Here is a 25348-nt window from a genome sequence, read left to right as displayed (position 1 = left end):
ACATCCCCCAAATATCGACTCAGCGCCCGCATGAGACACCCTGACTTGTACGTAAGGTAGCGAATCCAAGGCTGCTTTGATTTTTCTTTTCAACTCAAAATCAAATGTACATAAATATGTATGTAGGTACGTGCATACATATCTACATGTATATAAACGCGACATAAGCATGGGGAATGGCGAGACGACTTTATCGATCCGATTGCAGGCGTAGTCAAAGCTGTTAAATTTCCGCAGCCAAGAACCGAGTATTCGGGTAAAGGGTAGTTGGTAAATAAAATGAAAATAGGAACATCGAGTTTAAAGAGATGGCGAGCGGGAGTTTATGTGAAGTTTTCATTAAGTTTAAACGCCTCAAAGTATGCATCGAACATTGATAAAGAAAGGTATAAATTCGTTATTTCGAAAGTCATCAGGCCGCCTGTGCCTGGTTTTGATAGAACTCATGGTTGTCTATGGTGATTTCGTTTCTTCCAAAAAACGTTCATGTTGTTCAACGGAGCAAAATGTGTTTGATGTTACACTCAACCCATTTTTCAGGGCAACCATCTCCCCTGACAAAGTTTCAAAGGGCAGAGAATGTGTATTTTCTTTCGTTACAAGAGTGTGACATTTTATGAAAGGAACACACACAATTTTCTCACAGTTTGTCTTTATTATAGAATCGAACACGAAAAGAGAAACGAAAATCCCATAGGTATATTTATTTGAATACATTCGCATAAAATGCTTACATAGGTTATGACTACAGAAAATTTCACTTTGCATTTTGAATAGGAAAATGTAAGTAAGGGCAGCGCTGACTTCGCCTATTCCGAAAAATTCATGCCGAAGGCCTTTCATGAGCAGCAGAAAATTGTTTTTTATTTATGATAAACAAATAGAGGAAAAGGCTTTTGGATCTTTACAATTAAGATTGACAAGTTATATAACAAAAAATCATATCTGAATAATTAGTGGTCCTCAGTAGGCCCTGTATAATCGAAAAGTAAACTGGTCATAGAATTTTATGGCTTTAGCTGCCAAATTAAATAAGTTATATAGCAAAAACATGTATCTGAACAATAAGTGGTAAGGACTTGCCACAAAAATCTCAGAGCTTGGGGAAAAGTTTAGTTTCTATAATTTTGTTTGTTTTCCTGCAATAATTTAATTTTTACTCAAAAGAAACTTACATATCGCACATTTACTTCAATAGTATCATAATCTGCAATAATACCAAATCGAGTTAAGTATGCAGAAATGACCACTACCTGGTCCTCTATGCTGTGTGAAAATTTAATAGCTGCACTGCTCACTAGAACACAATTTTTGTACTAAGATAGAAATTTGGATTCATATTGCCAAAATCGTATCGGAAAGATCGTATTATTTTGTCGCGGGGTGTAAAACAGGAAGACAGGAACTCCTTTATTTTATTGAAAACCTGTTTAAAAAATACTGTACTGTAAAATAGAGATACTGTGAAACGAACGGTGTGTGAACACCAACAAGCGGTAGCTCAATTAAAATGTTAATTGACTCAACAGCGGCCAGGGCCAGGGTTAAAGTTCTATTAAGAAATGTTAATAAGAACAAAAAAAAAAAAATGAAAAATAAGAATTATATTTTTCAATCTCGGGCTCTGAGCATCTGAAAAGTTTGTTGCCCTATATGGGAGACAAACCTTATGGAGAACAGGTCTTGCTGATTTTCTCAGTAGATCATGAATGAGTAATTATTTAACAGCTCACAAAATTTCACGGTTTTAGCTACCTTAAAGTAATTTGTCGATTCCAACAAATTATTAATACATTATAAAAAAAACGCGCTTACCAAATTTCAGTAGGATATCTTGAAAACGACAGAGGGATATGACTAAATCGACTCAGCTCGGACCAAAGTTATAATACCATTTCATGTTCATTAAAGGCATACAAAAAATTGCAATACATATTACAGCTAAAAGTTTGTGTAATCGGTACTAAGTAAACTCGTCTACTTTATGTATCACAACAAGGACGACGCCCTTTCATTGTGACCTGTTCTGACCTTTGTTGTCTGCTCGGCGCTATGCATAAATGTATTTATGTATGTGTTGTTGTACGTACTTCGTCGTCATCATCGCCGCCACTGTCAACACAAACAAAAGGACAATTACGCAAATCAATAAACTAAAAAATAAAAACGCAATAACGCCTAAAAGATTTATTTATACATAAATGTGAGTTTTTCTAAAATTAAACTAACAACTGAATACATAACTTGTGTTATGTGTCTGCGACAAAGGAAATTCCTGTTATATTTGTACTACGCAGAAGGCTTTATAGATTTTTAGGTGAAACGAAGAATGCTTCTATCAATGGGATTTAATTCATATACTTATTTATGTATATAAGCACCATTTCAAAGATAACTAGTATTGGGTAGCCGAAAAAGTTAATACACATGTTGCCGATTGATGACGATATATTAGATAACTCTGGTGATAGGTATGGTATTGAGCGGACAAAATTATCTAGCAGCAAAAGTTCTGACAGTTTAGCAGCATTCGCTCTCAAAGAGACAAAATATCCACAGAAGTAGGAGAACGCAAATTTTGCAACCTTCGAAACAGCTGATCACTTCCACAGTTGCTACTGGTGGTCCATTTGGCAATTTATTTTCTGCTTGGTACATTTTCCCCGATTTGAGATTTTATACTATTGAATACTTTTGGATAAGAAACACCTTTTTAAAATACAATTTAATTATGTATATCGGAATGAATAAGTTATTTTTATCAAAAGTATTTGTGATACCACACGATGACGCATTCAAACTAAAGAGAACCTACTCCAATCACCCATCATTGATCCAAAAAAATTAATAAATATAGCTACAAATGTACCTTTAAAATTATACAATTTTCATTTCAACAATCAATCTACCAAAACTGACAACTTCAGCAAAAAAGCATCTCAACATGCTGCATTTGGTATGTATATGTCAAGGAAAATTAGGGTACTAACGAAAAATGTCATACGGCAACCATCACACACTAAAGTAAACAAACTGGAGATTAATAGTAAATTAACTAAAAATAAACTCAACCAACCTTGTGCTTAATAACTAGTCTCTCTTTTTCATTGTACCTATACTGCATTTATAATAAAATTTGCAAAAAATAATTCAAAAAGGCCGTATTTTCTTTTAATTTTGAAGTGAAACTTCTTTAGCGGCGGTTGGTTGGTTGGGAGTAAATTGGCAAATTCAATGGAAATTGCACACGGAAATGGTGCAACGGAAATGGTTGGGGCTGAAACAAGTGCTTATTGTGTGTATGCATATGGTATTAGTTTAACAAAAATTTGCTAATAAAAGGTTAAAGAATAGAAGAAGACCAATACAAGAATGATAGTAAAGGTGACTACGTACATAAATAAAGAAAAGGATATAGGTAAAATTAGAAATAAAACCAAAGATAAAGGCAAAAATGAAGACCAAGGTAATTTTAAACACTTTACTTATATAGGTATATAAGGGCAAAGGTGAAGGAGAATATGTAGATGAAGAAAATGATAAACGTAAAAGTAAAGACAAAGAGGAGGATGAGGATACCGATAAAAGTAAAGATGAAGATAGGAGAAGAAAGATTAAAATAAAGGTAATTTAAGAGGAAAGGATATAGAGAGAGACACAGAGACTCATCTGGGAACTATTTTGGGATTTTAAAGATTTTCGGGATTTTCGAGACTTATCGATAAAATAATCGACATTTTCATCGGTTTTATTATCGATATTTATCGATTGTTTATAGATTTATTTATCGAAACTTTAATCGATATTGTTGTTAATTTTGCTATCTATATTTTCGGAACTTATCGATATAACAACCGACATTTTTATCGGGTTTGTAATCGATATTTTTAACTTTTTGTTGGCGATAATTTTTAACGATTTTGTTATCGATATTTATCAATTTTGTTATCGATATTTACCGATTTCGTTATCGATATTTATCGCTTTTGTTATGGATATTTTTATAGTTTTTGTTATCGATATTTATCGACTTTGTTATCGATATTTGTCGATGTTATCGATTTTTTTCATCGATTTTGTTATCGATATTTATCGATTTTGTTATCGATATTAATCGATTTTATTATCGATATTTATCGGTTTTATTATGGATATTTTTATCGATTTAGTTCTCGATATTTTTATACATTTTGTTATCGATATTTATCGATTTTGTTATCGATATTTATCGATTTTTTATCGATATGGATCGATTTTGTTATCGATATTTATCCATTTTGATATCGATATTTACCAATTTTGTTACGGATATTTTTATCGATTTTGTTATGGATATTTTTATCGATTTTGTTATGGTTCTTTTTATCTATATTTTTATCGAGTTTCTAATAGATTTTGCTACCAGTATTATTATCGATTTTGCTATCGAAATTTTTATCGAATTTTTCATCGATTTTGTTATCGATATTTTAATCGGTGTTGTTATCGATATTTTATTGGGTGTTACTATCGATTTTATTATCGAAAGAGTATATATATAAAAATGAAGATAAAGAAAAAAAGAATAACATAAATGTAATAAGAACGAACAGGGGCAGAGGTAGGGATCTAGATAGAAAAAAGGCAAAAAATAACCTTAAGCAAAAGCAGATGTATGTATGTACATATGTACATATGTATGTATGTATATTGGTTATGAGACAAAATAGATATGTATGTAACGTAAGTTTCACTTCTCCAGTGTGGCCCAGGCGCACTTACTTTTTTTTACAAACATATGTTTTTGATCAGCTGATTTTCTTACTTGCAAGTTTTCGCTAGGAATTTTTTTCCAGCAGAAATTTGAAGCTCTCAATCACATTTTGCTCTCCCAATTACCCCTACTTGGTTTTTTGGATACGAGAACGCAAAGCCAGTGAAAGTTTTCTAAAACGTTTAATAGTTTTGGGGGTACGAGTACACTCCTAATATCTCATTGGTTTATTGTCATTTCAAAGGTGACATTTTGGGCTGCTTAATAGAGTGAAAAGAGTCACACACACAAGATCACAGCAATCGATTGTCATTTTACGTTGTTCGTCGGCAAATAAACATGTGTGCAGAAAGGACAACAACTCTATAAAATACATGCTCAATTATATATGAAACTCTATTGAACCTGTCTATTAGTTCCTTAATACATAAATGCTTACTTAGTCTTGCTATTTTTTCCGCTCATGTTCACTCTACGAAATCACAAAATAAATTACAAAAATCTAAGAGCTCCGCCACACACACGCAAGTGATTGCATGAACCGAAGAGAAACACGCAAGCGAGATTCTCTAACACCTGAAGACGACCGGTTACAGAGTGGCGTTGTTTGGAAATTTTTTATTGGGCTGAACACATTCTCTACAAAAATGTCTAGACAATACCATCCTGTGATCGGTCGAACAAACTTTTCACAAGCTACAGATAGTTGTTTGAAATTTTATTATTGGCCTGAACCGATTCTTGATGAAAATTTCTAGACAACACCACTCTGTGATCGGTGAAACAAAAGGTGCATTCGACTGGAAGAAAAAGTCTAACTTGCGCAACCTAGTTGAAAACTAGCATCTAACCGTGGTTGCGCACATTTGGAGCTACAATATACTCAGGTTTAGAAATAAAAGACACTTTTTGTATTTTGACGTTTTGGAATGCACCCAAACTTATGTTTAAGTGTGTTAAAAAAAACTTTTTCTGTTCAAAAATTACGAATCGCTAACATAGAAAAAACAAACGGTGCTTGAAAAAGCCATGTTACTTTTTTATTAGTATATGTACAACTGTTTGCTTGTAGAAGGATGTGCGAATAAAAACTATTCACTCACTTATTGAACGAGGAAACGACATTGAAAATACCATGAATAATCGATAATCGATTAATAGCAGAGACCCAAAATCATTACTATCCCAATATTTGGGATCCAAAACGTCGCCTTGTTTTAAGAGAATTTTTTTTCGTCTTTGTATAATAATTATTCACGATAAATATCTTTTTTCGTCTCGCGGGACGTTTATTTTTCGACGGAAATGATTTACGTCCCACATTTTCTCTTAATGGAATCGGTACATGTAGTGGTGATTTCACGAAATTAAACGCAATTATCTCCGAGCTCGATTACTGGAATTTGATTTGCTAACATCGGGCAACCTTTTTCAAAAAACTAAAGCCACGTAAAAGCAAAGCTCTTTAATTTAATATCTCATTTTTGAAAGTCGAACGAACGATACAGATTTGATCACATGAACAATCGTGGCGTTAAATATTCAACGCGTTAAATCTGCGAACTCAATTAAGAAGTTTCATTTCAATAAAAGTCCCATATAATTATTAAGAGAATATGTAAATAATTTTCGTCGTTAAATAAACGTCCCGCGAAACGAAAAAAATAAAAGTTCCCGATAATTAATATGAGTAGACGAAAGAATTTCCCGCGAGACGAGAAAAAATAAGTCACAGATGATTATTAGGAGAAGATGAAAATATTTTTAGTCTAACGATTTTCGTCTCAGGAGACGAAAACAACTTTTCCATTGTTCAATAATAATTATACACAATATTTAATTTTATTTCTTATAATCGTTGTGGTCTCTGATTAATAGTCGTTTATCCACTAGTCGACACTCGCAATAGGGGTGAGTACCATCCTAGGGGTCAGAGCATTAAAATTCCAATTTGACTCATTCACATGCTCTCTTGGATCACCCCATTGAACAACCATATAAACTTCTGGAATTTTGCAGTTTATAGGCAGAGATTTATAGTGCAACAAAATCACCTGGGACGACAGAGGCTCTAACTCCACATAAATTACGTGTGTGTATTTTCAGCGACAGTCTCACAGCCATGAAGGCCTTAAAGGATATAATGACAAGCTCGCTTTGTGTTCAGCAATGCAGGAGTAAAGGTTAAATTAGTGGTGACATAACCATAACCATAAGCTTAACATAGACTAACTTTGAGACGAGTTCTTAGCTATTTACTGGGACATAAAGAAATGAAATTTAATAAGCGGCACACCAGGCATCTACCCCTCCCTTAATTAGAATATGGCAATGACATTGAAAGTGTAAAAATCACCAACTATACTCTAACGCTTCCAAAACTGGATTATAAGATACTAGTTGAGGTACTTACGAGACACTGGGTCTCATGCATAAAAAGTGAGCTTAAGCTCCGACTCGATTTTCAGTACAAATTCTTGAGCTAGAGCCCACTCCAGTACAAAAAATGTGTTTGAGCTTTAGCTCACTTTTTATGCATGAGGCCCACTGTCTCACACAATCTCATGTGTTAAAGCTAGTACTCACACAGTGTGAAGAATCGATGGCATGTGACGTAGATAACTCGAAAGCCATCGCACGGATCAGTCAAGCTAATACAACCTTTGGGGAAGAACTGCTTCAAGAGGAGCTGTCTTAATGTTCGTCCCGGTAGGCCAATCACAGAAAAAGTCGATGAAATTATGCAAATGGTTAAGTAAGATCAGCATAAAATCAGCCATAAAATCGCCAGTTTTAAGCTATTTGGTAAAGGTTGGTTAACAACAAGTAAAATCGAACCATTTTCGCAGATACAGTTGCACGACTCATACTCAATCCAGACTCTTGCCTAATGGATAAGGTGCCTCTGCCCGGCTAGTTCATGTCCTCGCAAAGGCTAATAGCGTTTTATTTTCTCGAAATAATTTTGCATTTATTCTGCCCTACGCCAGGGCTGTAAGTTTTTGTGTTCTTTTCTCAGCATTCTCACATGCATATTGAGCGCTCTTTCTTTAAAATGTTGCACTCTAATAATGTTGCCATATAAAAAGGTGAAATTTTTTCAAGAAAAGAAAACGCCATAAGGCTGCCAACGCCGGCGTTAAAGAAATGCGCTACGGGGCAAGGCAAGCAATTCAGCTTCTATGTAAAGGGAGCAAGGCCTTTCCTCTGTAGTTCGAGTCGACAGAAAGAATTAGGCGTTTGAATAGAACTTCTTTTCGATTCGAACTACAGTGTAAGGTCTCAATTGTAGGATTTGTGGCGGGCGAGAGACTCCGTTGTCGAGTTCCCTCGTTCAGTTGTGCCCATGCACCGATAGAAGAGAAATAAAAATAGTGCCGGGCTATTTCAATAGGCTAGGGTGGTCCCGCAGTGGGGAAATGCAATATCCACGACCAAGAGTTCTAAAACGGATTCTTTAACAAACCAAGATGTGCGAGCTGCGCAATAACATTCGCCGCTCATTAAGTTCCGCCGCCAAAAAAGTAATCGGATTTCAGCCAGCCCGAAAGAAGAACAAATACGATGAGGAATGTCCCGAAGCTGCAGAGAAAAAATATACCGCCTACAAGACCGCACTGTGCTTGGGCGCAACGCGATCTATGTGGGATTGATATAATGAGCTGAAAAGGTGAGCGGAACATATCGATGGCTGAGTGGAAGATCGACCTATCTTGGCAGCCAGTTCGAAAACGCCCTATCTCAAAAGGTTTTTTCTTAACAGCGGTCGTCCCTCGGCAGGCAATGGCAAACCTCCGAGTGTATTTCTGCCATGAAAAACAGCTTCTCATAAAAATACTATCGCCGTTCGGAGTCGGCGTAAAACTGTAGATCCCTCCGCGTTGTGTGACAACATCAAGGCGCACGCCACAAATCGGAGGAGAAGCTCGGCCCCACTGGCAGATGGCTTGCCACACCAAGTATATATTAGGCCAAAAATAACAAAAAACAAGGAGTTTGTCCGACATTTTTAGCTTGAAGGCATCTTTGACTCCATTTGTCTTCGTTGCATTATAAAGCTCAGCGCCCCGAACCTGCTTAAAGGCAGCTTCGACGTATGTTTCCTCGTCGACACATACTTTTTCTTGCTTTTTGCACAAAACTTACTCCGCAAGCTCGGACTTCGCCGAACATATTTCGAAGAATACGTAGAAGTTACAGAAAGTAGATACGACAAAATACTCTATGAATGTGTATACTTACTTTATATTTACAGTTAATTTTACGCAAGTGCTGAGTAAACATAATCGACTAGATTTTTTTTCGTGTCTATTCTTTACACAGATATGTGCTAAAGATTCAGATAAAAAGCCGGGTTTTTGAAAATTCGTCCAATTTTCCTAAATTTTATATGGTTTTTCCTAAAGCTTGGAGAATATTTTTACAGAAAAATAATATAAAAAAATTTTTTGAACATTAAAAAAAGGCAACACGGGGTCACGATTTTGATCCACTGTATGTAGCAAGAGTCAAACTGTGCAAGAATTGAGTTTTTACTACTTATTATATTGATTTGTTATCGGTTTTAGTTTCAGTATAATTATAGGGTTATCTAACGACATTGAAATCGATATTTATCGTTATCATGATACAATTTACCGATATCATTATCGATATTTATCGATATCGTGATCAATATCTTCATTGAGTATCGAGATATAATTACTATTCGATCGACTTGTATAGTTTTATCGTATCTGGAGCTTTCAAATCGTGAAATACCTCAAACCTGATCCTTGTGGCTCGACAATCGTAAGTTTACGAGTATGACTATCGAAATGTGCACCCGGCACCAACAAGTTATTAAATCTTGACAAGGCAGTGTAAATTTTTAATATCAAGAGCAATGTGCCGTACGGAGTTATATGTAATCAATTTACCTTTGATAAACTTTTATTATATATTCAAAGAGATTCCCTTATGATTGCTTGTATATGCTGGTATAGATGTACATACACACATACATATGTACGTATTTAATATGAACGCGCATAAGCTTTTGGTTTAATTTTAAAGAATTTTTAAGCCGCTTAATTTTTATGAATCACAAACAGTGACGAATTTCAGATACCTTTGTTCTTTGTGTTAAATTAAAACTGAAATTCCAATACGGACAACCCAGTAGACTTGGAAGCTTCATACGCTTTTAGCTCGGTGAGTACTCCTCCTTTGCGAGTTTACGATTACCCCTTCTACATGGAATGTCCTGGGAGTGCGAGTAATCCTTTTTATCTCGCAAATGAACGATATAATGCCACAAACGTCCTGAAAGTAATAAGGGAGTACTCTCAGAATAACCTTCCACATTCCTCTCAAACGAGTAGTAATAGAGTACTCCCAAGAAGTAATACCGCAAACCTCATAACCGAGTTATAAAAGAGCGCTCATATTCTCCCACATTATTTTTCAAAAAAAAACTCAACAATTTGTCTGGGCGTATCGACGGCTGAGTGAAAAATCGAGTTATCTGGGCAGCCGGTTCGAAAACGCCCTATCTCAGAAATCTTTTCAAGAATGCCCTCTTTCAAAATGGTGTAGAAAAAATTTTTATCAGAAAAACAGCCGAAAACGTATCCGTGTTTCACAACCCTTTTTGTCACTTTTCTATACAATACATATGTACATACATACGTTAGTGAGAGAAAGTAATTGAAATATGATGGAAAACGGATTTGGAAAACGGATGAAACATCAGCATTGTATACGAAATTTTATCCATTTTCGGATACGTTTCCGGATATTTTGCTGGCTGGGTATGTACATATGTATGTTAATATGCATGTGTACATATGTATAAATTGTGCGTAAAGTTATCAACGTGCTTGGATTACACGCAAGCACAGTAAATATGTATGTTATGAAAAAAACTGATCAACTGATATTATTTAATAAAATTTGTTAAGCCTTTTTCTGCGGATTCTCCTTCCGCGTTCGAAAGTTAAAAATGTACGCTCCCTTGGCCCGGGAATTTATTATGTATCAACTGTCTGTGCTGGAACAAAGCACCAACAAAAGTCCAGTAAAAGCATGCCAGACGCCAGAAAGAATACCATGAGCTGCCAGCTATGGCGCTACGACTGATATATGAGCATTTACGTAGATACATACGATTTATATATGCATAGATATCACATAGACACTTAAGGCCCGTCCACATACAACTTTGGCGTTGGGTTGGTGCTGGTGTCGCTTTGACAGCAGCGCGAATAACGCCCGTGCTAGCTACAACGAACGCTTAACAGAGAATACTTTGGTCACTAAATTAACATACCAGCGGCAGATAAATCCAAATTGTATATCAATAATTGCATTTAAAACTATATTTCTTGCCAGCATTTGATTGAAAACGAAAGTTGAATCAAATAATTTTGATTATTTGGAACAGCTGACTAACGAAGCGGACGAAAAGTTGAGAGTTGGCCATCTTTTTGCGTTGTGTTGGCATTGGTGTAGGGGCGTTGCCCAACTTTGGTTATGTGGAGACTTTAATTTAAATGCATGTATTCATAGTCAGCTGTCGAAGCGACGCCAATACCAATGCAACGCTTAAGTTTTATGTAAACGAGCCTTTACGTACGCGTAAATGCATTACATGAGTAGCCCGTGACGCCACATAAGCCCAAGCGTGAGTATGGGCATGAACATGAGAATATATGTATATATGTATGTACATACATAAGCAGTGTAAAGTGGTGTAAGGTCAATGTCGCTTGAAACGAAATGGAACTCTCTGCACGTCTCTACCGCAGACTTACCGTACCAATGCCCGGTCTGTGTGTGGCGACGGCAACAACATACGCCAGCAATCAGCCAGTATATATGTACAAAAACACATAGATATAGTATAACCAGGCACATTACACCCCGTCTGGGCTAGCACACGGTAACAAGGAAAATCGACGAGGCGACAAGTCGGCAAATTGGCAAGCCGGCAAGGTACGCCGGCGCTTTTAGCTGTGTTGCTTTGTTGTGGTTGTTTTTACTGGTGCTGTTGCTATTACTGCTGATGATTGTCAGGCGTTGCACTGTCGGTGCACAATGATTCACATGCATTCAATGAGAAGGAATGGGATTCGGTCAAAGTACGGCTATGTATGCATTTATACTCGAATAAGTGTGATTCTATATGAAGATATGTATGTACATATGGGCTTAAATGCCATGTTGGAAACTCGGTGTATATGTATAAGCAACCCGTAGGATATTGGGCAGGAAGCGAAATATTCTTTCCACCATCTGTATTGTGAAATATAGTATAATAAAAAAAAGTATACACCGCCAAATTTTTGAATCGATAAATTTTTATATCGATGTTTGTATATCGATAAATTTGTACACCAATTTGTGCATCGATAAATTTATATGTCGATAAATTTGCGTACCGATAAATTTGTATATCGATAAATTTGCATAACATGGTAACGCAGTGCTCGCATCTATATAGAAGCATTAACACGATGTAATTCGTGAATTACTCTGTTTCCACGACACACATTAGTAATTCGTTTGGCAGCTCTAGTTCTTGTTCTACGCTATTTATTATTATTTTTGTGTACTGCAAATATCGAAGATGGAGCTAAAATTTAAGTTATCATCAACAATTTTAATTTATATAGCGAATATTTTATTAATATTATTCTATAACTAGAAAAAGTGCCGGCAATTGGGACCAGGCCGGTGAAAACTTCGATATATTTCCGATAAATATTAGAGAAGGCACCGATTCGTTCGTCATTCGCATGGTAATTCGATCTGAATTACCTACAAATGAGGTAATGCGCTCTCAAAATTTTGTATGGCGAATTACGTAATTCGGAAGGTAATAGGCAAGGCGAATGACGAATGGGAGAGCGAATTACGAATAAGAGAGCGAATTACGAATCGTGGAAATGCCGTATAAGTTATCCAATCTTGAACTCCGTGCGATGAACTATCTTACCTCGGTTAACTATTTTGAATTTGCACTAACTCAGCCAAACACGATTGCTATATCTTATCTCAAGCTATTAGACAAACTATCCTAACTCAAACACGCCAATTTAGTTTACTTTAACTCCATAAGTTAGCAGCGCAACTTAAGACAAAATAAATAAATAGGCACGTCTGAGTTAATATAGTTTGTCTGACAGCGCTTGATATAGTACCTAAGATGAAACAATCGGGTCCAAGACAAAAAACTCCAAGCTGCAATTAAGCATCCTAAAATTTTAAGGGTTTCGAGAGTTTGCTCTCCTCCGCGTAGTTACACAGCCGCAATAAAGTCCTCAAATTGTCGCAAACACTTGGGGCAAAAACAAAGAAACGTTGTTGGCAACCTATGTACATATAAGGCAATGGTCACCGCGGAATAGTAGGACGCAAACTTTAGATTGCACAGAGCACCTCACTTTATTCAGCGAGCTACTTTGCTCAGCTGCTATTGCAAGAAACATCTAAATAGACCCTTGCTGGAGGCAGAACTACCTCCAAGACACGTCAGAAGGCATCTCTATGAAATCATGGACGTAATCTAGACCTAAAATGCACATTTACTGAACTCAATGATGTACAGCCATAGGCGACATCCTTCGTGAGACCATCACCACCTTCACAAACTTTTACCCTCTTAAACCACCCCTTAGACTCCCTGGAAATGGCATGTATCCTGTGCCTACAAATAGTTGAACTTGGCGCAATAATAAATGTAAGGTCTTATCAAAAATGCGGTTTGAAATATTGTAGCGTTTCATAAACTAACTGATTGGGCCGTATAGGCATGACTTAAGATTTGCAAAATCGGGCATTGACCATAAACATTTGCACAATGCAACGAATTTCGGGAAAGACAAAATATAAGCAAAACGCCACTTAGAGTATAACTCCACAAAATTCTTTTCGGGCGTCCACCGCTTTTCAAGCTCTCAGCTATAAGTTTTATTTGCCGGCAGGAGTTCTACTCTTACTTCGTCGGTTATGAAGCGGCTCTTGATAGCGCGAACAAAAGATTCCTAACTATACTACGATACAAGCTTCACTTTCATCCAAATCGGGGAAGAACAAATATAAAACCAAACGACGTTTTAAGGTGCGTTTTGAGAAGGTAGTTGGGTTTAAGTAGAAGAGCAAGTAAAGAAGCTTATTGGACAACACCTCATTGGGACACATGTCATTGTTGGCCCATACATTCATAACTAGGAAGTTATCAAGGAACTAACACCATTAATAACGACAGTCTCCAGATCAAACAAAGACTAGCCAAGAAGTGGCCATGAACAAAAATTAATGCACATCTCATTGTGCTCGTACTTTTAATGGCGATTAGACGCTGACGATATCTAAGAAAGATGGGATTGATTTTGGGACATTCGAGAGAACTATTCAATTCAAGAGCTATGCACCAGTTTACTTGCACATCGTGGTTAGATGTAGATGGAATGACGAATGTAATGATATGGCCAGAGTCAATGGCTGCGCTTTTCCTTTAATTTATGGTGCACGTCCTGACACTGGCCCAAAGGCGATCAAGATCCAGGCATCAAACACTGAAAATGCCCATACAACCTCCGCTGCAGAAGTCGTCATTTTAATTATTTACTACGTACAATGGAAAAGGGCTACTGCTCCTGAGTGCTAAGTTCGAAACTTCTGTAAACTGGTTCTGATTGGGTTTAGGGTCTAAAGTCAACGAGGCTTCACACACGAATCCGAAGGATCTTTGGCCTCTGAGACTATCGTCCTTTGTGCTTAAATCCCTAGAGAGAATAGCCAGAGCCTACCTTTATCTCACAATTGCTACCAAAGAGTAAAGCCCACAGAGAGCCCACTTCATAGCCTAATAAACTTCTTCGAAAAGTCCTTTATCTGCTAGGGCTATTGTTGCAGTCTATCTAGACATTATAGAGCTTTCAATAATATCATATGGAGGTAAGGTTTTACGATGAGCTTCACAACGACATAGACATAGTACAGCGGAAATGCTCCAACTCTGAAAGTATTGAACGGGGGTCGCGATGCTCATAACAGAGGAAGAGGGAGGCCTCCTCTGCTTTGGAAAGACCAGGAGGAGAAGTACTTGGCTTCACCTTTGCAATTGGCGCCAGGTGGCACAGAAGAGAAACGACTGCTGCGCTGTTTTGGACTGGGCCAAAATCGCTTAGGCGGTTACAGCGCCAATAAAGAAGGAGAATATGGTGAGGTTTTACAGCACGTTTACCGAACTTAACGACAAACTTTTCCCTGCAGGATACCAAATGGGGGGAGCCAAAGTTGTCGTCTATGCTGATGATGTCGCAATTGCGTATAGAGACAAGTTCCCACAGTCACTGTGTGACTTGATGCACAGGGCACTTAGTATGAACCACGCGTTGTGGTCTCTGCGTTAATTCTGACTAAGTGGAACATATGCTCTTTACAAGAGCCGTATTTCGTCTAAGAGCTCAGCCAGTCACTGACGTAAAATCGTAAACCGTTGCCGTATTTTTTCTCTCTCTCTATCGACAGCAATTTTATATGTTAATACGGATGGCAAGTACGGAAGGGCGCACCTTCGTGGCTGGTTGAGCTCTTAGTTTCTCGAACAAAGCTCAATTCGTAGGCGTTACAATGGATAAAAGCCCGATTATGGCAACTTAACTTAACTTAACGGAACGTAGAACTTAGATAATCAAAATGAAACAGATTTCGACGTATCATTAAGTTACGTTAAGTTTCGGCTTTCCAATTATAAGCAGCACCCATTGAACAGAACTTTTAAGAGAGAGCCGGAAGTTACATTAAGTTGCCATAATCAGACCATAAGAAGCTGAGCTTGGAAAAAGGGAACATAAATCATCGTTATGAGTATGTTTTTATAGTTCTGTGATTGTTAAAGATAGCCATGGATAGAAATTGTATTTGAACTCAAGTAATTGCCGCCGAATTAACAGTTATTAGACCAGTACTCCTCAATAGAGTTACCTATGGTGTCCTAACCTAAATAAGGTGACCAATCTTAAACTACTTAGCAAAGTAAACGGATCAACATGATGGAGATTCCAAGTAGAGAGGAGTGTGCGTAGGAAGTTATTACACGCAATCAGATAATGTTGAAATTTTATCAGATGAAACTACAAATACCATGAAGAGGAAGATACAGTTCTTATCCGTTCGTGTTACTGTTCTGCGCAGTCAAGGAGCAGATTTGGATCTCTTTTATTTAGGGCGAACTATGTGAAGTGCCGGATATAAATATTAGGTGTTTGACGAGGTTCTTCAAGGACTCTAAATGGTTCAGCAAGGGGGCAGTGAAACTTTTCCAGTCGTGATATCGCAACAGGGCTTTCACTTAAGGCCTGCTTCATAGTACCGCTGCTTGACAGTAGAAAAAACCAAACCAGACACTAGTAATTAATTGAGGAGGCTACCCAATTTCCAACAAGGTACTCGTCGTTACTGTGGAATTATTGGAGTACATATGTATGCATGTATGGATGCACATATTCACACAAAGTGCGCGACAAAATGATAAGGCCACCCCACAATTATCGCAATACTAATTTTAGGTATAAATAAGAGATAAAAACAGGTTGTGGTCGTGGAATTTTGTTTATGAGTGCAGAGTTTCGTAATAATAATAGATTGTTTGGCTGAGCTTCTACCACATACAGGGGAGGGACCTACAGTTTTACGAGGACTACGAATTTTTATGAGAAGCTGTTTTTCATGGCAAAAATACACTCGGAGACTTGCTATTGCCTTCCGAGGGGCGACCGCTATTAAAAACAAATTTTTTTTTGTTTTTTATTTTTTGATTTTGGCTGGAAACTGGGCTTGAACACAGAATGATAGCGCGCAATCATAACGGCGGCTACATCACAGCGGCCGCCAGTGCAGAATCTCAGTGGATGTATACTGATTGCGCGGGAAGTTTTCAGTTTTAACGGTACGGTACCTTTAACACTCCTTGTAAGAAATCTCAATTTTTTCTGTATCCTCTAAAATAGTAACTATACAATGCCGAATAAAAATGAAAATAAAGACGTTTTAAGCGTAGTATACAATTGTCAATAAAAACTAAAAATTCATATAAAATGACCTTCAAGAAATGGAAAAGAAATTTTCTCTCAACGGGTAATTTGGTTATAGTATAATGTACCTTCCTAAAATAGAGATTATTTTTAATGATAAAAAATAGAGCAAAAATAAGAGGTTATAAATACGAATACATCCAATTAAACTAAACTCTTGCCTGAATGAAATCTTTAGAAGGGTTGATAGAACCAACTTTAAAATTGTATCAACCTGAGTATTATTTCATTTTCCTAAATTTTAATTTATTTTTAACTAACTCATTTTGCTTCAAATAACATCTAAGTATTATCACTTTATGATGTGTTTTTTTCGAGTCAATACATATTTCATACAACTAATATTATTTTTAATCGAAAAGATTATTTGGTGCTCTTAAGACATTTATTTTGTTATTATAACCAAATACACATTTGGTACATCTAAACTCCTCAAGCAAATTGCAGAGTTCCACAAACTTAATATTTATTTCGCCATATGCAACTATGCCTTTTGGTTACTACAAACAAAACTTGGTAATAATAACCAAATTTTTTTCTGGGTGCATTCCGTAATGGATTCTATGTAACCAAACACTTACAAAATAAACGGCTCATATTTCATAACTCAATAGTCACATTTCAACAATGTTTTCAATCCTATTTTCGACCAAAATAAAAAATGATCAAGCTCTTGGCGTTAACTTTATCTATTTTTATTTCTATGAGCTCACGACCCAACAAAACAAAAACCGCTGACTTTATTAAAGTAAACTTTGCAGTAGAAGCGTTCTATAACGTATATATATGTATATACACAACGCGCCACTTTACAATGAATGTTGTTTGACGTTGCATACCGATGAGGTATAAATACTGTAGGTAGTCAAACTGTATCCATATTTTGCAGTGGTACGTTGTAGAAGTCAGTTACGGTATGTTTACTTATGTATATTGAGCGAATATTGGGCTGACCTTATCACTCTGTCACACACTATATGTATGAAAATCATACAAAAGTTTGCTCATAAGTATAATACTTTCTATCTACAGATAGATACAGATATAGATAGATACTACACATGTATGTATGTATGCATAATGCAATTCTACCTCAGATGGTGTTGTTGCAGACACTTTATGTGAATAATCAAAATGCCATTTCCATCCAAAAATTCTATGCAGCAAAGCAGTTCCAGTGACAGCAATACATAGGTGTGGCATGACAATGAATTTTCCAAGCACTAAGCAATAATTTTATTAATAAATTTTTATAGGCAAAATATCAGTATGAATTTAGTTGCGGTCAATGAAAAAATTGGAGCGCATATACATACGTATGTATTGTATATTTAAATATGTGCATAGGTATGTATGTATAGACACATTTACTGGAATTCGCTTGAACAAAGTTGTTTGCAGATGAATAACTGGCATAGTATTTTTTTGCTCTTTTCTGAAATTGTTTTGTTATTAAAATGCTCGTATTACTGAGTCATCAACTTTGCTTTCATAATGAATGAAATGAGTAATCCAAGACTGCAGCAATGCGCTTTTTTATTAAGTTTTGTGAAAAAAAGAAAACGATTTTCTTAAATGTATAACCAAAATGATGAGCACTTTGATTTTCATGGGAAAAGTATTATTCAACAATTGTTTCCAGGCGGCCGGCGTAGCTGAGGGGTGACTTCTATAACTAGTCCCACCTAGATTCAATTCCTGACCCTACTAACATTCAAGTTGTTTCTAATAGCTCTTCCAACACTACAAACAATGACAAACCTCCGAATGTATTTTCGCCATACGCCAAAACAATGAAATATGTACATTATCTGTATGGCTGGCACGTGATCCAAGTAATGTTTTCTATAGATCGGGTTCAATAAAACTTTTCACGAACACCAATCGTTAGTTCAATTTAAAACTAAATTGACTCAATTTAGTTGAATAATTATAAGGTATGCGTATGCGTATTGTATATTCATTAAAATCAAAATACTTACTAAAATCAATAAGCAGACGTCCATAGCCTTTTCGCTGATAAGGTGGAAGAGTAAGTATGCAGGAAACGTTATAGAATGAGTTCTTTTCCTATAAAGAAAAAAAAGCATTTGGTATTAAACACTGCATAAGACAATACATACTTATAAAATTATAATTTATCTGTATCGCAGCAGACTTAGAGGAAGGCCTCCTCTACAACGGAAAGACCAGAGGTGAAGCCAGTTGGGGTGAGGCCTAACTTCAGGTGAGGTTAATTAAGCTGAGGTGAGATGAGTGGGGATGAGTTGGGATGAGTGGAGCAGATGTAAGGTGAGCATTATAACATGATATAGAAAAACATTATCTTCAGTTTTATCTTTACCTTTCACTCTTTATCTCTGCCTATCTCTATCCTTTTCATTATATTTATTTTTGTCTGTGGCTTTATCCTTGTGTTTACCTTTTGCTTCATCTGTATATTTGTTTTGGCATTTGTCTTTATCTCTTTTTTCTTTGTCTCTGTCTTATAGTTGCCTTTGTTTTTGGTGTTTCTCTTTGTCTTCAACGCAAACCTCTCCGAACTCGATTAAGAGTTTTCACTTTAGTAATTCATTTTAATTATTAAATAATTTGTAATATATTTTTTTTTTTACATAGGGTGCCACCCGCCTTAATCGAGATATTCACAATGTCTTATACATAGGTCACCTACACCTGAGTTTATATGAGGAGTAGGGTTTTTCATAAAATCGCTAACTCTACTTATTTAATTAGTTTAGTAATTTTCAAAGGGGTGGCAACGCTGCTTTTCAAAAACTAAGACCTTCTTAATCCTCTTTCATTTGACATTGCGAAACATATGTACAAACGTAAATCAATTAACTGGTGAATAATGCTTAATTTGATTTTTTAAACAAGTGGCAACGCTCCTGCATGCAATAAGAAAGTAAAGCAGGTCAAGCCAAGTCATATCAAACAGGTAGCAGTATTAGAGCAAGAACAACATTTACCTATATTTTGTTGTTGCTTGTGGTATCTAAAATGTCAAAGAAAGTCTACACAAAAATTAAAATAACTTTAAATACAAAAAATTTAAAGTTCGTGCGACTTTCTTTTTTTTTTTTCTTCCAGAAGCATCAATTCATCCTTTGCAAGGCCCAATAATCAGCGTGTATGCCCCTGAGTTAAGCAAACGTTCCAAAGCCTCGTTTTCAATCGCTTGTTTTTGAAGATTCACATGTAAATACATTTTCCAAATTAAGATTTTTTGTGAAAAAAATTAAAATATTTGACCGTTTGGACACCAAACAATGTGAAAAAAAAATCTAAACAGCTGTTCTGCTGATACTACCTGTTTAATATGCCTTGGGTTTACATTTTACATCTCATTTTTGAAAATCTAACGAACGATGCATATCTAATGGCATTAACAACCGTGGCTTCAAATATTTAACGCAAACATCTCCGGACTCGATTAAGAAGTTTTACTTAGAAAAGATAAAATTCAAATACACCAAATTTAGCGAAGCGATTTTCCAATATCCGCGCGTTCGATACCTGCTGAAGTCAAGAATAGAGTCTGATGAGGAAATATGGTGATCTCCGAAATAGCAGCTATAACTTCTACCGCTTAGATTTTGTTGCCTTTTCCATTTTTTATAAAAACAAATCGTGGTATAAACCTCAATAACAATGTTGAAACACATACACTGCCGGAACAAAGTATTGGCACAGCAAATTTTTCACAATATATGCAACATTTCTTATTCTAATATTTTTCCGCCAATTTTGTATAAAAATATGGTTCAGTCAACAACAAAAAACATAAAAATATAATTCCCAAACTTTGTGAAAAACTCGCGAAAATTCAGCAAATTTCCATCAAAATTTTCAACTTTTTAATCAGATTTTTTAGAATTTTTTTTTTGATTTTGCAGCCCATTAAATTCTAGTGAAAAAAAATGCAAGTTCGGAGTTAGTCAAAAATCGCGTTGATTTTTGAGATTTTTTTTGTTGAAGGTGTTTGGCATTTTTTTCATTTAGAGATTTTCGAAAAAAAAATTTTGTATGAAAGAGACTGCGTGAAAAAAATTGTCAAAAATCATTCCTAGCTACTTAAAACTTGCACTTTTTTATAATAAAATTGATAGGGCTATAAATCTGCATACTCAAAAAAAAAAATTCTAAAAAATCTAATTAAAAATAACGCATGTAAGTGAAATAAGAAAATGAACTTGTTTCTGCGTTGGCGTCCTTCGGCCGCGCTTAGGGATTATAACCCTTACTAAGTAGAGTTCTCCTTTCTGTGTTGCCGGAAAAGAGAGGCGGAAGTATACATATACAGTAGCAAATATATATTTGCGAAGAACTTCTTTGTGCGTCCAGGACTACAATGGGAACGGCGAGGCAGACCCTCTCTAAGATTCAACGTCTGGTATGTGTATGCATTACGGAAGCAATGCGCACATGCCCGACGGCAGCGCTGGAGGTAATGCTGGAACTCGAGCCACTGCATCTCTCAATTGAACAGGTTGCAAAGCGAACCCTCCTTAACTTTGCGAGAGGGCCTCGGCAAAGGCAAGGTGTTATCATCTAGGAACAGGGTCAAGCTAGGTACCCAGCTCCCTCTGGCTTTGTTCCCCAGGGACGATATTAACAGAGAGGTGGTCTTCAATAGAAATTTCAGGACCCACACTTATAACAACGCGACCTAATGTACCTCTATTATGGAGAGTCACATACAGGCGAGCACAATACAGTGGTACACTGACGGCTCTAAACCACCTGCGGGGATTGGAGCAGGCGTGTACGGTTCCAGGCTGAAGCTTTCGGTGTCCCTGGGAGTCTTCCCTAGCATCTTTCAAGCGGAGGTCTATGCCATCAGTATGTGCGCTGCGATAAACATTCGCAGGAACTATAGGAATGAAAGGATACTAAGTGATAGTCAGGCTGCACTTATGGCCCTCTCATCATTCGAGATCAAGTCCTCCTTGGTTTTTGAGTGTGTTGAGAGGCTTAATGCTCTGGCGGAGGTTAATGATATCCAACTAATGTGGGTACCAGGGCACATGGGAGTTGCAGGAAATTAGGAAGCTGATCAACTGGCCAGAATGGCCACTTCCACGACCAACACCATAAAGGAAATGCTCAGAAGGTAAAATTGCAAACTGAGGGAACTGTACTGGCGTGGCACTATGGGCCAACGTCAGGGAAAAATCATATTAGGAGGCTACAATCAGGCAAGATACAGGCTACTCATGGATCTCTCAAAGAAGAAACTAAGAATTATTACAGGTTTTCTGACGGGACACTGTAGGCTCAGAGGGCACCTGTATAAACTAGGTATCTGATCCAGCGACCTGTGTCGCTTTTGCGATGCGGCCAAGGATAATCCTCTACACCTTCTTATGGAGTGTGAGGCCATTGCACGCAGGAGGTATAGGAGCATAGGGCACGTCTGGCCAAGAGAGGAGCACATACACTCACTGTCCCCGGGGTCTATTATGAAATTTATAGACACTCTGGGTCGGGTTGATTTGTTGTGATGAGCTAGAGGTACAATAGATCTATTGGTCGCAGTGCCATACCCAACTTACTATCTATCTAAGTCAGCAGCGTTTTCGATGGTGAACGAAAACTCGGAGATACTTGCGCGCCGATTGAAGCAATGGAATTGGCAAATACCGTAAGCGCCATCGCAATTACGTCGATTGTTTTTCTAATGATACCGGTTTTGTTTGCCGTAGCAATATTGACAAACTTATGTCTATATTTGGTCAAGCACATGATCCCACTGATTGTAGATTGTTCATAGACTCAACAAAAACAAGTCTCCTCGATACCATTAGCACATACATATGTAGCTCCAAAGAAACTTATGAATTTATTAAACTTTTATTAGAAAAGTTTGAATGTAAATATTTTGAGTTGATTATGTGTTCCGATTTAAAATTAGTTGCGCTATTCTTGGGACTACAACTTGGATACTCTAAATACTGCTGCTTTTTGTGCGCACTTTATTCGAGAAAATGGCTGGAAATAACCTATAAACTTCTTCTGGAAGGCCTTCTATGGGCAGCGCAAGAGGAAGCCTTTCAATTTGTGCCACTTCATACAAAAAAGAAAGGAGAAAGGAATGTAGATTGGAAGGCCTCTGAGAATCTCAGGAAGGCCTTTCGGAAGGGCTTTTAACTCCTGAAATTATGTACTGGGATGTAGAGCAAACGCTCGGAGTAGTTCGGCGCTTGGAAATAACTTCGTAATGCGTCGTCGGAGGTGTTTGTTTTGTGCTTTACTAGATGACATTGGTCATGATGACAATTTTGGTACTAAATGCTGAAAGAAAACATGGATTAACTCGCGGTTTTGTACTTTAAACGACGATATGTACATGTCTTATAACAAAATTTTATTTATGAGAATTAAGTTCCAAGTTCAAGTTTGCTTCAAAATATGCTCAGGGGCGTTGGAACCTAATTCTCATAAATCAAATTGTCCTAGAAGAGCTAAGGTGAATATAAGCGATTATTGTAAATGGGGAGAATTCAAAATTTACATATGTATAGCATTCAATGGCGTCTGCACTCAGTTTTATATGTATATCCCCAATTGAGAAGCAGAACCTTTGTTTCCCAAATACATACATTTATTTCAAAATGTTTCCCCTACTCAAATTAAAATTAATGTTCTGCCAGAATAGACTTAACCAATTAAATGTTTTATACAAAATTACGAGAAATGTGATGACTAGTAGAAACTTCCCTGGAAATTTATTAGCAAATGATAATAAGAAATGAGGCTAATTTTGAACTATGCACATTTGAAAGCTACGCAAAACTAAATTTTAATTACTGTGCTTGCAAAAACTGACGTCTGCAAACTTATCAGTTGTAAATATATGTAGGTATATGCAAATATGTAAGTATACTAAACTTATGCGCACTTACAAAAAAAAGCTAACTTATAAGGCCTCTCTTTGACTCATTTGATATACTACATACATATGTACTTCATTATACATATGTATACATACCTAAATCTTTAGCGAATTCTTTTATTTAAAATAATACTCGGTCTATAATCCATTTTATCGAAATTTCGACATAGGCTTTCAGTTACTAGATATATACTAGATATACTTGGTTTCTAAAATTTCAATTGCATAAAAAACATCGATGGTCACACGAAATTTTGTATTTTCGGGGTTCATTGACCACAACATATCGAATTGTAGTCGTTTTAGTATGTTGTAAGCACAACGAAGGGTGTCGTCATTTCGGCAAAGACTACGTACATACACACATAAATATATACTTACTACATTCGAGTAATGTCTGGGCGTATGCGTACCCTGTCCTCAACTCGACATTTGTACGCTCTTTCGTTAAAATACAACCACCACGATGGTTCAGAGACTACCGGCCCAGACAATGTCAGCATCCTTTAAGTGGGGCGAATAAAATCTCGCACCCGTGTCAGCTCGATATTCATGCCATTGCACTCGAAAATTTCGGAAGCCAGACAAAAATTTCCCAACAACAATGAAACTAAAGAAAAAAACATCACAAGCGTCCCAAAACAACAGAAAAATTGACGCGTTTGCAGCGCCAACAAAATGGAGTAAGCTGCAATTGCTATATTTACTGCTGCATCCTTTTATGATGCTGGCCCAACCGTCCAGACCAGCAGGACAGCCCCTTACTGCACACCGGGAAAAACGTACATACATATATACAAACATATGTACTTCGATTTTTCATTGTTAGGTACTCCCTCATAAGCACGAAAAGGTTCACGACCTCATTACGTTGCACCCAGTTGCAGAGAGCAACTTTGCGCGCACACCCACCGATCCCCACTCAGGTTGCATGCCGCACATCGTTCATTGGCTACAATTCAAAGCTTTCGACGTTTGCGTCTGCGCCGGCAACCACGACGCAAATAAAATGCATACGTAGATACATATGTATGCACTTATGGCTATACACCGTAGCCGAGTCACAAAGCCAGCTTCAATAACAGCACCGACGGCAGCGACAGCGGCAGAAACCGAATCCGAGACTTCTGTTGCCGATGGTGACTACGGCGCGAGCACTTGTCTGCTCTCTTCCCATTCGTCTGCGATTTGTCTGCCGCTTGTTGTTATTTTCATTGTTTTTATTGTTAACGTTACTGTTGGCATAGCAAACGAGTGCCGTCTGCCTTTCACCGTCTGCGATGCACAGCTCAAGGGCGTGGAACGAGCCGGACTTGGTTTGAGTGGGTCGTTGGCTGAGTGGGAACTTGTTGTAACAGTAAAGTCTCATTCCTAGGGGAATACCCATAGAATTGTGTGTGTACTCTTAGGCTTGTGCATAGATAGAAGTACATACATTATTGAATCTACTAACAATTCAGGCAGGCTATTGTTTTGAAAGTCATAAGTATATACATATACATATACATATGTATGTAGGATGAAGATTGCCACTTTAGCAGTTACTAAATTCATATTTACGTACTAATGTACGCACATACTACAACTTCCAGACTCAAACGGATTTCATCAACG

General features: G+C 36.9%; 1 protein-coding gene across 1 annotated transcript in view; it reads right to left on the bottom strand.

The window, feature by feature from the left end:
- Nucleotides 1–25348, bottom strand: part of chm (lysine acetyltransferase chameau) — a 37320-nt gene that overhangs the window by 7631 nt on the left and 4341 nt on the right. Inside the window, exon 4 of the mRNA XM_017613869.1 lies at nucleotides 18819–18906. Coding sequence (XP_017469358.1) covers nucleotides 18819–18906 — 88 coding nt within the window. The remainder of the gene's footprint in view (nucleotides 1–18818; nucleotides 18907–25348) is intronic.

The sequence above is a fragment of the Rhagoletis zephyria genome, unplaced genomic scaffold (assembly GCF_001687245.7).
Source record: "Rhagoletis zephyria isolate East Lansing unplaced genomic scaffold, Rhagoletis_zephyria_1.1 Rzeph_scaffold_00727, whole genome shotgun sequence".
In the NCBI taxonomy this organism is placed as follows: domain Eukaryota; kingdom Metazoa; phylum Arthropoda; class Insecta; order Diptera; family Tephritidae; genus Rhagoletis; species Rhagoletis zephyria.
The sequence above is the reverse complement of the archived record's forward strand: the minus strand, read 5'-3'. Positions and strand labels throughout refer to the sequence as shown.